The 11,101-nt window shown below is 39.8% G+C and overlaps 1 protein-coding gene across 2 annotated transcripts in view; it reads right to left on the bottom strand.

The window, feature by feature from the left end:
* Positions 1 to 1,054: 1,054 nt before the first annotated feature.
* RBMX (RNA binding motif protein, X-linked) overlaps positions 1,055 to 11,101 on the bottom strand; it is a 22,799-nt gene continuing 12,752 nt past the window's right edge. Inside the window, exons 2-9 of one of the 2 annotated variants that reach the window (XM_009997158.1) lie at positions 10,041 to 10,167; positions 9,739 to 9,845; positions 4,203 to 4,374; positions 3,047 to 3,163; positions 2,582 to 2,696; positions 2,344 to 2,469; positions 2,164 to 2,267; positions 1,055 to 1,666 (exon numbers count right to left, since the gene is read on the bottom strand). In XM_009997158.1, the coding sequence (XP_009995460.1) occupies positions 1,359 to 1,666; positions 2,164 to 2,267; positions 2,344 to 2,469; positions 2,582 to 2,696; positions 3,047 to 3,163; positions 4,203 to 4,374; positions 9,739 to 9,845; positions 10,041 to 10,149 (1,158 nt within the window). In that variant the 5' untranslated portion in view covers positions 10,150 to 10,167 and the 3' untranslated portion in view covers positions 1,055 to 1,358. Of the gene's footprint in view, positions 1,667 to 2,163; positions 2,268 to 2,343; positions 2,470 to 2,581; positions 2,697 to 3,046; positions 3,187 to 4,198; positions 4,375 to 9,738; positions 9,846 to 10,040; positions 10,168 to 11,101 lie in introns of those variants that run through there. The other variant, XM_009997157.1, reaches the window with a different exon arrangement.

An 11,101-nucleotide genomic window follows, 5' to 3' on the forward strand; every position in this document is an offset into this window, starting at 1 on the left:
AGGCATCCAACTAAACGTCAAGTTTGCAATGACTTGCTTCAAACCTAATTGCCGAGTTGCTTTGTCAATCTAAACCAATTCCTGATTTCACAAGGTTTTAATATAGCATATGCAGCCTCATTAAGCATCTTCACTGAAAGATACTTGGCAAAAAATACCCCCTCCCAACCCTACTTGGCAATACTGTCTACAGTGAGCTGCACTGTATCTTTAGTTTCAAAATTAGTGCCATATATGCTTTTATGCAAGAAGAAATCTTGAATTTGGAGAACTTCTAATGTATTGAAGTTTTAGGTTTTGTTTTCTGTTGGTTTTTTATCTAAACAGCACTTCTCTTGCCATAATGTGCAGCTTGTCTTACTGTACTAGAGGAAGGTAACTTGGTTCATTTTTGACTTAGACTGAAAAACTAGTTTGCTTTGCTTACCATCTTTGCTGTTTCACAGGCATTAGATGCTTTAAATCAGCTGTGGAATGCTGAAAGATTCACTTGTTTTTAGGAAGCCATAAGCCTTTGAGAAGTTGGAGAGAAAGACTTCTTTGCTTATCTTATTTTCTCCTTTGGAATCAAAGATGTTCCTTTAAAAGTGAAACACTACAGAGTTGCAAAAATTTGAAACAGTGTGAGTAAGCATCATTTTGCAGCTTCTTTGATGGAATTGGTCAATTTTTCTTTTATTTTTACAGTATTCTGTAGCTGACTTACATGTACATGATTTGGAGGGGAGATCTTTTCAAACTCCCCATGGAACAGGAAGAAGGCAGAAAGTACTATTATCCACTTGCTTTTCTGGGTTAAGTGAATATCCTCTCATTTTTCTTTACACAAGGATTTGAAGGCATTTTGTACTGGAAACACTGTGACTGACTTCAAATTCTAGGCAAAACTCAACTTTGTGTGGAATATCCCCACCACCCTCCAAATCACAAGCAATACTTTTAAGAATTAGATGCTGAACATGTAGAACAATCCATCTCCATGTTAGATGGCCGGATGTTGTGTGGAAGAATTTATGAACTGCTTGTTCCACTCATGAGGAAAATCAGATGGAAGTGTGGCATTTCAGGGAAACTTTACTTTGAAATTACAACACTAGTACACAGCTCAAGTTTTATACATTTAACATCTGCTTTCTGAAAGAAATGTTAACAATTTTGAAATGAAATTAAACATTGGTTTAACTTTTCCTCACAAAAGCATAAAAGTCATGGAGGGGAAAACTTAACAGGCAACAATAAAAAAAGGTAAAAACAACTTTTCTTTTTAGTAGTCCTCTGGTAGTAAAGATAGAATAACTTCCACTTTTCAATTTGTTTTGAGAAGTAATCTGTCTTGGTCCAAAAGTTTGAGAGTGTTTTTAGTATCTGCTTCTGCCTCCACCTCTATCGGATCTGCTTCCACCACGGCCACCACCTCTGGGTGCTCCGCGGCTTGAACTACTGTAAGAATCACGAGGAGGTGGGTAGCCCCTCTCCATGGATGGGGGAAGACCCCTGTCTTGTCTTCCAACACGATCACGGCCACTTGAGTAGACATCACTTCTGCTGCTTGAGTAACTTTCTCGGCTTCCATATCCATCTCGTGTGCTGCCGTAATCATCATACCGACTGCTTCCACCATAAGATGGCGGGGGCCCTCGTGCAGGTGGAGCACTACGTGAGTTACCTGCAGGGTCAATGGTCAGGTAATATGGCAACACCATAAGTTATATATCACAATTTCAATCTGAATTTATAGAATTGCTGTATTAAATGTTTACTGCTACCCTTCTGTATGTATGGAGATGTTCTTAATATAATCTGCCATGTTAATGGTATTTTTATGTGGGTATTGCGTATCAAGCAGTGAGTGGATTTAAAGACTGAAGAAATGAAGACGGTGTTTATTCAGGCAGGCACTTTACTGGGTATTCCAGAACAGCTTGTTATTTTAGAGAAGAAACTCAGCCACATTTTCCAGAGATAGTTGCAATTCTTAACTGTAGACTTTGCTTCTTTAGCTTAGAGCTTATTTAAAAGGATGATCAAATGATAACCAACAACACTTCCACTGCAAGGGAAAAAAAGTGTGCCACTTTCCCCCTAAACATGAGCAACCTAGTAAAAGTCAGGTTTTATGACACTTGTGCAAATTACTACATGATCCTCAAAATGGTTTCTTACCGTAACTGTCATATGAATCTCTGTAGGAGCCTCCACTTGGGTGATCCGAGTAGTCTCTGTCACGTCCACCACCATATCCATCACGATCACTATAGGAGGAAAGACTACTAAGACTTAGTACAAATCAGCAGGATCACATCAAGAATGAAGCAACAGGGAGAAAAATCCAACAGTAGGTACCTATATCCTCTAGAGGGGTATTCGTCACGTGAGCTGGAATGACCATAGTCACGGTATGCGTAGTCTCGTGGAGGTGGTGCATAGTCCCGTGTATCCCTGGAACTGGGATAATCTCTGCTTGAGTAACTGCAAACAAGAATTGAGATGTTAGCTATAGGTCACACCTCAAACCTGAAGGACTAGAAGCTCTTCTCTGAAGAACACAAAAAAGCCAAACTAAATTATTTTTTAGATGTACCCGTCTTTAGTGCTATAGCCATCATCTCTTGGAGACATGTAGACATCTCTTCGTGAGGGCATTGGTTCTCTCCGGGGAGGACCACCGTAACTGTCCCTTCCACGTGATACAGGAGCTTAAGAGAAACAGTTGACATTTTTAAACTAATTAGCATTTTGCCACACAGAAGAGTCCTCAAGGCACTCAAGTATCAGCAGCCTGTTTATAACAATATAAACATACCTCTGTAGCCTACATTTATAATACTTTATACTTCTGCTTATACCATTTTAAAGCAACACAAGCAGGAACACAACTCATTGAATCACACCAATTTTTCCAAACAGCTACAAAACAGCAACAGATTAGAACAACAATACGCTGCCCCACAGATTTAAATTAGAATAAATTATTTTCAACAGTTTGTGAAGAAAGGCTAAGGTACTACAGCTGACTAAGCAACAAAGTAATTCAGGAAGTCCTTACCTCTACCTCCCATACTACTGCTACGCACTGGTCCTGAAGGTGCAGATCTTTTAGGTGGAGGGCCTCCACTTCGTGGAGGTGGACCTCTCTTCATGGGAAGTGGCCCTCGAGAAGACCCTAGAAGGTAAGCCATGAACCAACTTCGTTATTTCTGCAATATTCACCTGTATGCCCCTAAAGCCTAAACTACAGTAACATAGGCACTGTTATTACCACTACGTGATCAGAAGTAAACTTCGAAAATTATACATCAAGGCCTTCCCTTGTGTTTTGGCCACTACCAGAATGCTACTGCCAGATTAAGCACCCACCAAATTAAATTTTACATAGCCTAAATGCCTGTCAAGAACTGTCTTTTATAAGCCACAGCATGTGACACAAGGGAGAAAGACAGCTGCTATCTGCCATCAGTTACAGCTTAAATGCTCAATAAGTTACTGTTCTCAGAAGACAAGAGTCACCTGGGAGGATGTACTAGATAAGATCCTACAGAGAAGGAACAGAGGCACTACCGCCTGTAGAACCTACTACACACTCTTGATTCAAGACAGGAGTTTTCACTATTTCCAGGGCTTTTTTCTGCATTACAGCTTTTACTGGTTTACTGCAGGAGCTGCTTGTTTTTTCTTTTAAGCAAGTTTTGTTTTGATACTGAAGTCTCTGAATAAGCAGCTAGGTCTTAATTTAAAGAATATCCAGTATCAAGTAACATACTATCCTTCTACTTCAGATACCTATCCCACTATGATCTGGAAGGATCAGTCCTAGAATTTACTAAGTTTAGACCTCTTGCCAGTAAGAATGCAAGGCAGTAGTTCCCTTTCCCTGGTGGAAGAGAATCGCTTTTTCAACTTGAATACCAGAAAGCTTCCTTTCTCACGTGCAGGGTAGGAGTTTTGCTTTTCTTTCATAGCCAAAAGTCAAGTGAAGTGTTAGTTGTAGAAGGGTATCTTCATATTTGAAAGCCTTTTCTTAAGGTGTACTTGCCTAACAAAAATTTGACTAAATTGCCGAGATCATATTTCATCATTTTAATATAGAACAAGGAGTGCACTATTTGGCTGTTTTGACTTTTTTTTCCAGTAGGATTATTGTCATCTTCCAATGGTATTGTCTTGTGTGTTGTCCAAGTATATAATGAGAGGTAAATACATACCCAAGTGACTCCCTCTTGAAGGTGGTCCTCTCGCGCCACTTCCGCCTCTTGCACCTCTAAGGCCCCTGGGAGGACCTCTGCTTCGTGGAGGGGGTGGCGGCCCACGCCTACCACCACTTTCAAAGGATGGCTTGGTTGCTTGTTCCACTTTAATTGCTTTCCCATCTAATGACTAAAGAAGAAGCTGCTTTACTTACTGCTCAGTCACTTTTGCATTTCTTATATTAAGAGCCCCTCTTGCGTCACTAATACAGGGCTTCCATTTTTTTAAAGTTAGAGCAATTCTAGAACTGATTTCAGTCTTCAGTATTAGTCCCCATGTACTCAGCAGCATGGTGGGCCTAATTTCTACAGTACTTCATTCTTGTGGTATTGATGAAAAAAAATACAGAGCAGCATCAGAAAAGACTTTCAGTGAAAACACAAGTGTCCAATGATTACGGCAGCCCCATGTCATTTATTCTGTAAATGAACCATGATTTATGATCTCCAATTTACTTTCAATTGCCAAGGACTTTTGTACCAAACTAGGACTGCACCAGTAGTTACAGGGTTAAGCTGAAGATATCTTAGCTTCAGTTGGGGTTTCTGGCAATGGGGAGGCCGTTTAGCACATTTTCTTGATGTCCTGATAAAACGGTGATCGCTGAAGTTTTTAGAAGTGATTTCAGCATCTACAAAGCAGACTGGGTATGAGAATTCACACCTTTTTTCTACTGTTTCAAGCTGGGTTTTCAAAAAAGGTGACTGTCAAAATTTACTCTACTACTTGCTTTTCCAGAGCAGAGGTGCTTTGTGGGGTGGGTTTTTTTTTGTGGGAAAAAAGGTTAAGATTTTTCTGCTATATAGACCTGCATTAACAGAACTCTGCAGCCAATTATTACACCTCAAGCATGAACAGGTGTTGAAGAGTCAACCTAATGAATCACATTTTTATATAATACTTCAGACACCACAGATTTGGTAATTACAGCAGAGCCAAGATTAAAAGCTCTACTGAAGTTAGGCTACTGCACATTATCCTGGCAAATATGGATTATTTGCTTTTTTGCAGTTGACATTTAACTCTGCTAGGGCAACTAATTAATTACACAAGCAGAGAGTTTTGCTTATTGCACTTCTTTGCTACAATAAATTAACAAGAGCACAACAGCTAATAATGTCTTACTCTGAACTGGTGACAGTTGTTTACTTAGGCACTGCATCTTTGTGATCCACTGAAATCAAGCCTTCTCTGAAATCATCCACTTAAGTAACTTATGTATTCTGCCACCATACATATTTATAGCTACTGTTGGAAAAACCTATGTGTATATCCACAGGTCCAGCTTGATCCATTTTAGGAAAAATGGTAAGAAATCCTGGCAAGATACTGGTCTTGGCTTTGCCTTAATAGAAGTGTATTACTTATGGAAGGTTCCTCAAATCACTTTTTGGCATGACAAGTTGAAAATTCCAGGTGCAAGCATTAGAATCTCTCATCACTGGAACTTCTTACTTTGTATCATTATTTCCTCCTCATCATCATTCATCTGTCTCAGCTATCCATCTCAAAACAGGAACAGTGGGCTTGAAGCCTCAAGCTTTGCCATCATGACCACTGTTGTCCCCATTTTCATGTTTGATTCCTGAGTACCATCCCTTTCTGCTAGCATGGGTTCTGAAAACCTTCATGCTAGGTCCAAATTATTGTATTTTTTATATTTTTATTTGCCATTTCTCCTCCTATTTCCTTTTGCCTTGGATCTTACCTAGGCAAAAGCTCAGCTTTCTTTCAAAACCACCTTTTTAAGACTGCTTGCATAAGATATGTCCAAGATTCTAAATTCTCCTTTTTTAGGTCAAAGATTTTTTTAATAGAAGATACCTGTCCTCTTTTAAAGCTAAGGGGACAACTCCATTTTACAGGTTCTTAGGTCAGAGGGTAAGTTTCATATCACTGAACATGTAAAATTCACACAAGCCATTTAAGGAATTTTTTTTTTCAATGAGCCCAAAGCACCAGCTGTCAACAAAACACTCATTAGTTCTGTTATAACCTTGATTTAGAGTGTTACAGTAGCATTTTCAGTATGATATGGGCACCATGAAGTGGAGTCACCCTGGTGCTAAAAAGCAGAAAAGTAATTTAAGATACTGAGTCATTTAAAAATAGATTTGCAATGATAAAATGTGGCATGAACAACCTATACAGTTTTGCAAGGTCAGCCATGGAATCTTAAACAAGGTTAGACTGTCCTGCAACTGTTCCACGTTCCAAGAGAAAAGCTGAACTTATAAAGTTTTGGGAGGGGCAGAAATCCAGTATTCCAAAGAAACTGTTACAGACACTTGCACGAAACTGCAACCTAACATCACATGGGGCTTTCCTCTCCAATGGCTTGTTCGACTGTTGATGCTGCAGTGACTCCACTGTTTCTGTAGGTTCCTTGATGGCATATCAAGCAGGCTTCTTTTCACCAAATATATTCAAGAACCAGAGATAATTTCTTATCAGGCTTAGCTTCTACATCCTGGATTGCTTCTCACCGGAAGAACTGGAAAGACTTTCTCTCGATTAGAGCAAGACAACCTTCTGTTGCAATGAATACAGTTTAGACAGTTGTTAGGATTGCAGGATTTGTTTCCAACCTCTTCATGCAGTCCAGCTGCCTTGGCAGGTCTACATTGGAACGAAATCTTTGGCTTACCCCACGTGTTTCCCCTAGTGTCATATCTCTCTTTAATTCTCCATTTTGTACTCAGGACTTAAAACCTAGAGATGTTAAGAACAGCCTACTGCACAGAATGACTACTACAAACTTTTAGTACTCACACTTGTGTCCAGGTAAGTGCAAGAGCACTTTTGTGACATTGGCATGTAGACTTCACTACCATGCAATTAAAGTTCTTTTTAAAGAACTGAAGGCTGATAATTTGCTATGATAAAGTACTTCCAATGTTTCTTCAGTTGCTCAGACATTATAACATTGATCCAATTCTGTAGAAAGTAATTTAAGCGAAAAAATCTCCACCCCCACTCCAAAATCATCATCTCCTGACCTCATTCTGCAGGAAAGAAATTTATCTTCAGCAAGTTTAAGACTAGTCTGTGCTTGTCCCATTTTCCAACATTTAACTCCTTTCTCTCCCCCATCCAGAAATGAGCATAACATTTGATGCATGTTGTTCATGAACATTTGCAAAGTAAGAAACAAAATCCCAAGTTTACTCTTGCAGAATCTAAGTCAGCCTTTTCCACTCACTGCAACTTTCAATTCCTTTGGAATGACACAATAAGCAGAACACTGATGATGCAGAACTCCTTCCCCCGCAGACAGGTCTTAATCCTCACAGACTGCTTAAGCTGTTGTCTGTAGAGTGCTTCTGCTGCTTCTTCTTAGGTGCCTGTAATTCTCAAGTGCTCTCCAATCCATGATTTCCAAATGCACAGAAAAACACATTGATTCATCACAATGGTCTCTTTCCACTGCATGTCCCAAGTATGACTCGTCAGATCCAGAATACAGTCTTTGAGATACAAGCAGTACTTACTGTCCAGAATGCTTTCTGAAACAAGGACAAGAGACTACCTCATGAACATCTGTATCTTTCATATCCATGGTCAAACCAAGCTAGACCAGTACAGAACTGGAACTCTGAAGAACAGCTTCTAAAGGTATGTTAAGTAGGTCAATCTGGGCCAAATCTTGAGTGGAGATGTCCTTTTCACACACTTTTTGCTGTTCAAACTTCAAAGCAGATAGAGGTATTTTTATATTTGTAGTGGTGAAGACAAACCATGAGAATGATGATCCACAAGGCAGTACTTTCCAGCATTTCTTGACAGTGATGCAGGTGGTGCATTCCAGAACACGAAGACATTACTTCAGCCACAAACATTCAATCTCACTTAACTACTATTCTAAGCATTACTTTCCTGAGTGTTTCCAATGTGACCAAACACATGCTGTAACATTCAAGATTTAGAACAGTTGGTCAGTTTTCAGACAGATTTCTATTTGAAAGCTGCACTCCACAAACACTCGGGATTAGTGACCAAACTCCTTTCAGTTTGATATTAGCTCTGGGTGCTTGAAATTACCTTAGGTGAGGGTTCAGTGTAATGACTACTTCAGAGGAATCAGTGTGGAAGATCTGAAGAAAACGGGTCTTCATACTTAGAGCAAACTACACAACTGAGAAATTAATTTGATGCAAGGAGCACCTTTAAGACTATTTAGGCTGGTCCAGAACAGCCATTACCCAATTTGTCGCTCTCTACCTTGAGAAAAACTACTCACTTGTTTAAAAAGGAACCAAGTCTCTGAAGAAAGTAATATTATCGTGAAGTTGTCCTGAGGCACACACAAACTAAGTACACAAAGCAGAAAGTCTGCTATAACATGAAACAAGAAAGTGTTACTATTTGTGTTCATTGTGAACACTACAGCAAGCTCTCTCTTATTCCCAAAGTACAAATATTGGTTATGCTTTACTTACTGACTGCAATAACTGACATTTTTCTTCCACTTCAATGTCTTGCACTAACAAGACAAGCAGCTACCAAAATCCCAAGTGTTAACCAGAATCAGTAAAGCCTTCTTCACCTCACATGAATGGCATCTCAGACACACTGCTTAGAAAAAGGTCAAAGCAGGGTGACCTTAACACAACCATCCAGGTTATGCATGAAAGACCAGAGTCTGAAATTCAAGTTAACTGAGAAGACAACTTCCACTACCTAAAGAGACAGCACCTCTATGAAGATAAGCAGGTGCTGACCTTTAAGTTGCAAATGTGCATCTAGTTTTTCCCATACTGGAACCAATACAACCACAACAGCCTACAATCTTTGACAAATCACTCTGGTGTTTATCTTGGCACTTCTGCTCCAAATTCTCAAGCTTTTCTTTTTAGACATTACATATGCATTTAATTTTTACTTCCTCTCATATTGTTTGCATTGCAGAGTGTAAACAAGCAAGTTCACTTGCTTGCTAACTGCAAAGCTATTTCACAGCAACTGGCAAGTTGCTACTCATATACACCAAGCAGATTGATGATGCAACTCACAAATTATGGGGCTACCCACAGATTACCAGATAAAGCATCAACACCATCAACATTCCAGCAAAGTAGCGAAGTGACATTAAACCCATGTCAAGGGAAACATTAATAGTTTTTAGGTAAGTCACTTCCCTGAAGTGTAATTTACAGTTCTACATTGAAATATGCAAAAAGAAAAACATTACAGAAGATGTGAAATAATGAAAAGCTGACTACTATAAAGCCCTTGACCACCAATCTGAGAAAAAGAAAAAAAAGACATTATAACTGACTGAAAGCCAGACTCCACTTTCTACTGGCAAATCCAGAACCAGAAAGAGTCATTGCAGCTTCATGGAGATACAGACATTTCACTTAACTTAAAGTTATGACTTGTCTCCAGGATCTTCTAACTCACTGTCTTTCCAACTTTTATTACTAGTTTGCCCCGAAGATCAATATTGCTGATCAGTAATAACAGCAATATATACTTCATCTTAATTCCTACCTTTCCATTCATATCTCTGGCAGCATCTTTTGCATCCGCTGGACTCTCAAATGTGACAAACGCAAATCCTCTGGACTTGTTGGTTTCACGGTCTTTCATCAAAAGGACTGTAGAAATAAAAGGCATGTTACCCTTTCCTGTAATGAGGCAGCAACACTTAACCCTTGTTTAATCTTTTAAGCTCAGAACTTCTTAGAGGACATGAAAGCACTATCATTTCAGATGATCAGTGCCAAAAAAGTCATCACAGCTATACTGTTGCTTTTAGTATCTTAAAATAGCAAACATTTTCTTCTTTTTACCTTCCACAATGCGTCCATATTTGCCGAATACAGCCTCAAGGGCTTTTTCATTAGTCTCTGTGTTCAGGCCTCCAATGAACAGCTTCCCAGGACGATCTGCTTCAACCATTTTGATTCTGTAAATGACCTATTAAAAGCACAAGGTTGTTACATACAAAACATCAGACTGCAACAGAAACTTTCACACCATCTCCTGGAATATACATTACTTATTTCCTCAAAAGCACTAGCTTATTTTCTTGAGCAAGATGTCAACTAAGAGAGGTAAGGTATAGTGGGTATTTTCAAAAGGTATTTTTTTAGAGTGGAGCAAATAGAATTAGTACTGCTTTCAGTTATTTCTTCACATTACAGAGCCGATTTCAAACAGATTAATTTAAGTGCAACTCAAGTCTGATAGGAAGTCTCTTAAGATCCAGTACTACTGCTGAATGTGAAGTATCTTCCATATTTGCAGTCTTTTTGCCCTCAATGGTAACACTAGGATGCCCTCCCTCTAAATCCTACCATAGATGTTTTAAGAAATTTACTTAGTATGCCAAAATAAAACAAAAATATTAACTTTAACAGTCATCTTGAGCCAGCATTCTAAATTAAGCTCATTCTTTAAATTATTTCAAGTACATTATGCCAAAGTCGTGGCATAAACAACGTGTCAGCCTGAACGGATACCAGACCATCCCTGCAGCTCTATCCAGCAGCGCCACAGCTCAGCCGAGGGGAGGGAGGACAAAGGGAAAAAAAAAAAAAAAAAGCCCAACAAAGACAAAGCAAAACCTTGACGTGCCTGGCAAAACGCCTGGCGCCAGGGGAGGAACGTTACCCGCATGCCTGCGGCCCAAGAGGCGGGAAAGCCCAGAGCAGAGAGCCAGGAGCAAAAAAAAAAAAAAAGCCCAACAAAGACAAAGCAAAACCTTGACGTGCCTGGCAAAACGCCTGGCGCCAGGGGAGGAACGTTACCCGCATGCCTGCGGCCCAAGAGGCGGGAAAGCCCAGAGCAGCGCGCCAGGAGCCTGCGCAGCCCCCGGCGCACCGGGGACAAAGCACCGCGGGCTCGGGGG

This window comes from Chaetura pelagica, unplaced genomic scaffold, assembly GCF_000747805.2.
Source record: "Chaetura pelagica isolate M959 unplaced genomic scaffold, ChaPel_1.0 scaffold344, whole genome shotgun sequence".
Taxonomy (NCBI): Eukaryota; Metazoa; Chordata; class Aves; order Apodiformes; family Apodidae; genus Chaetura; species Chaetura pelagica.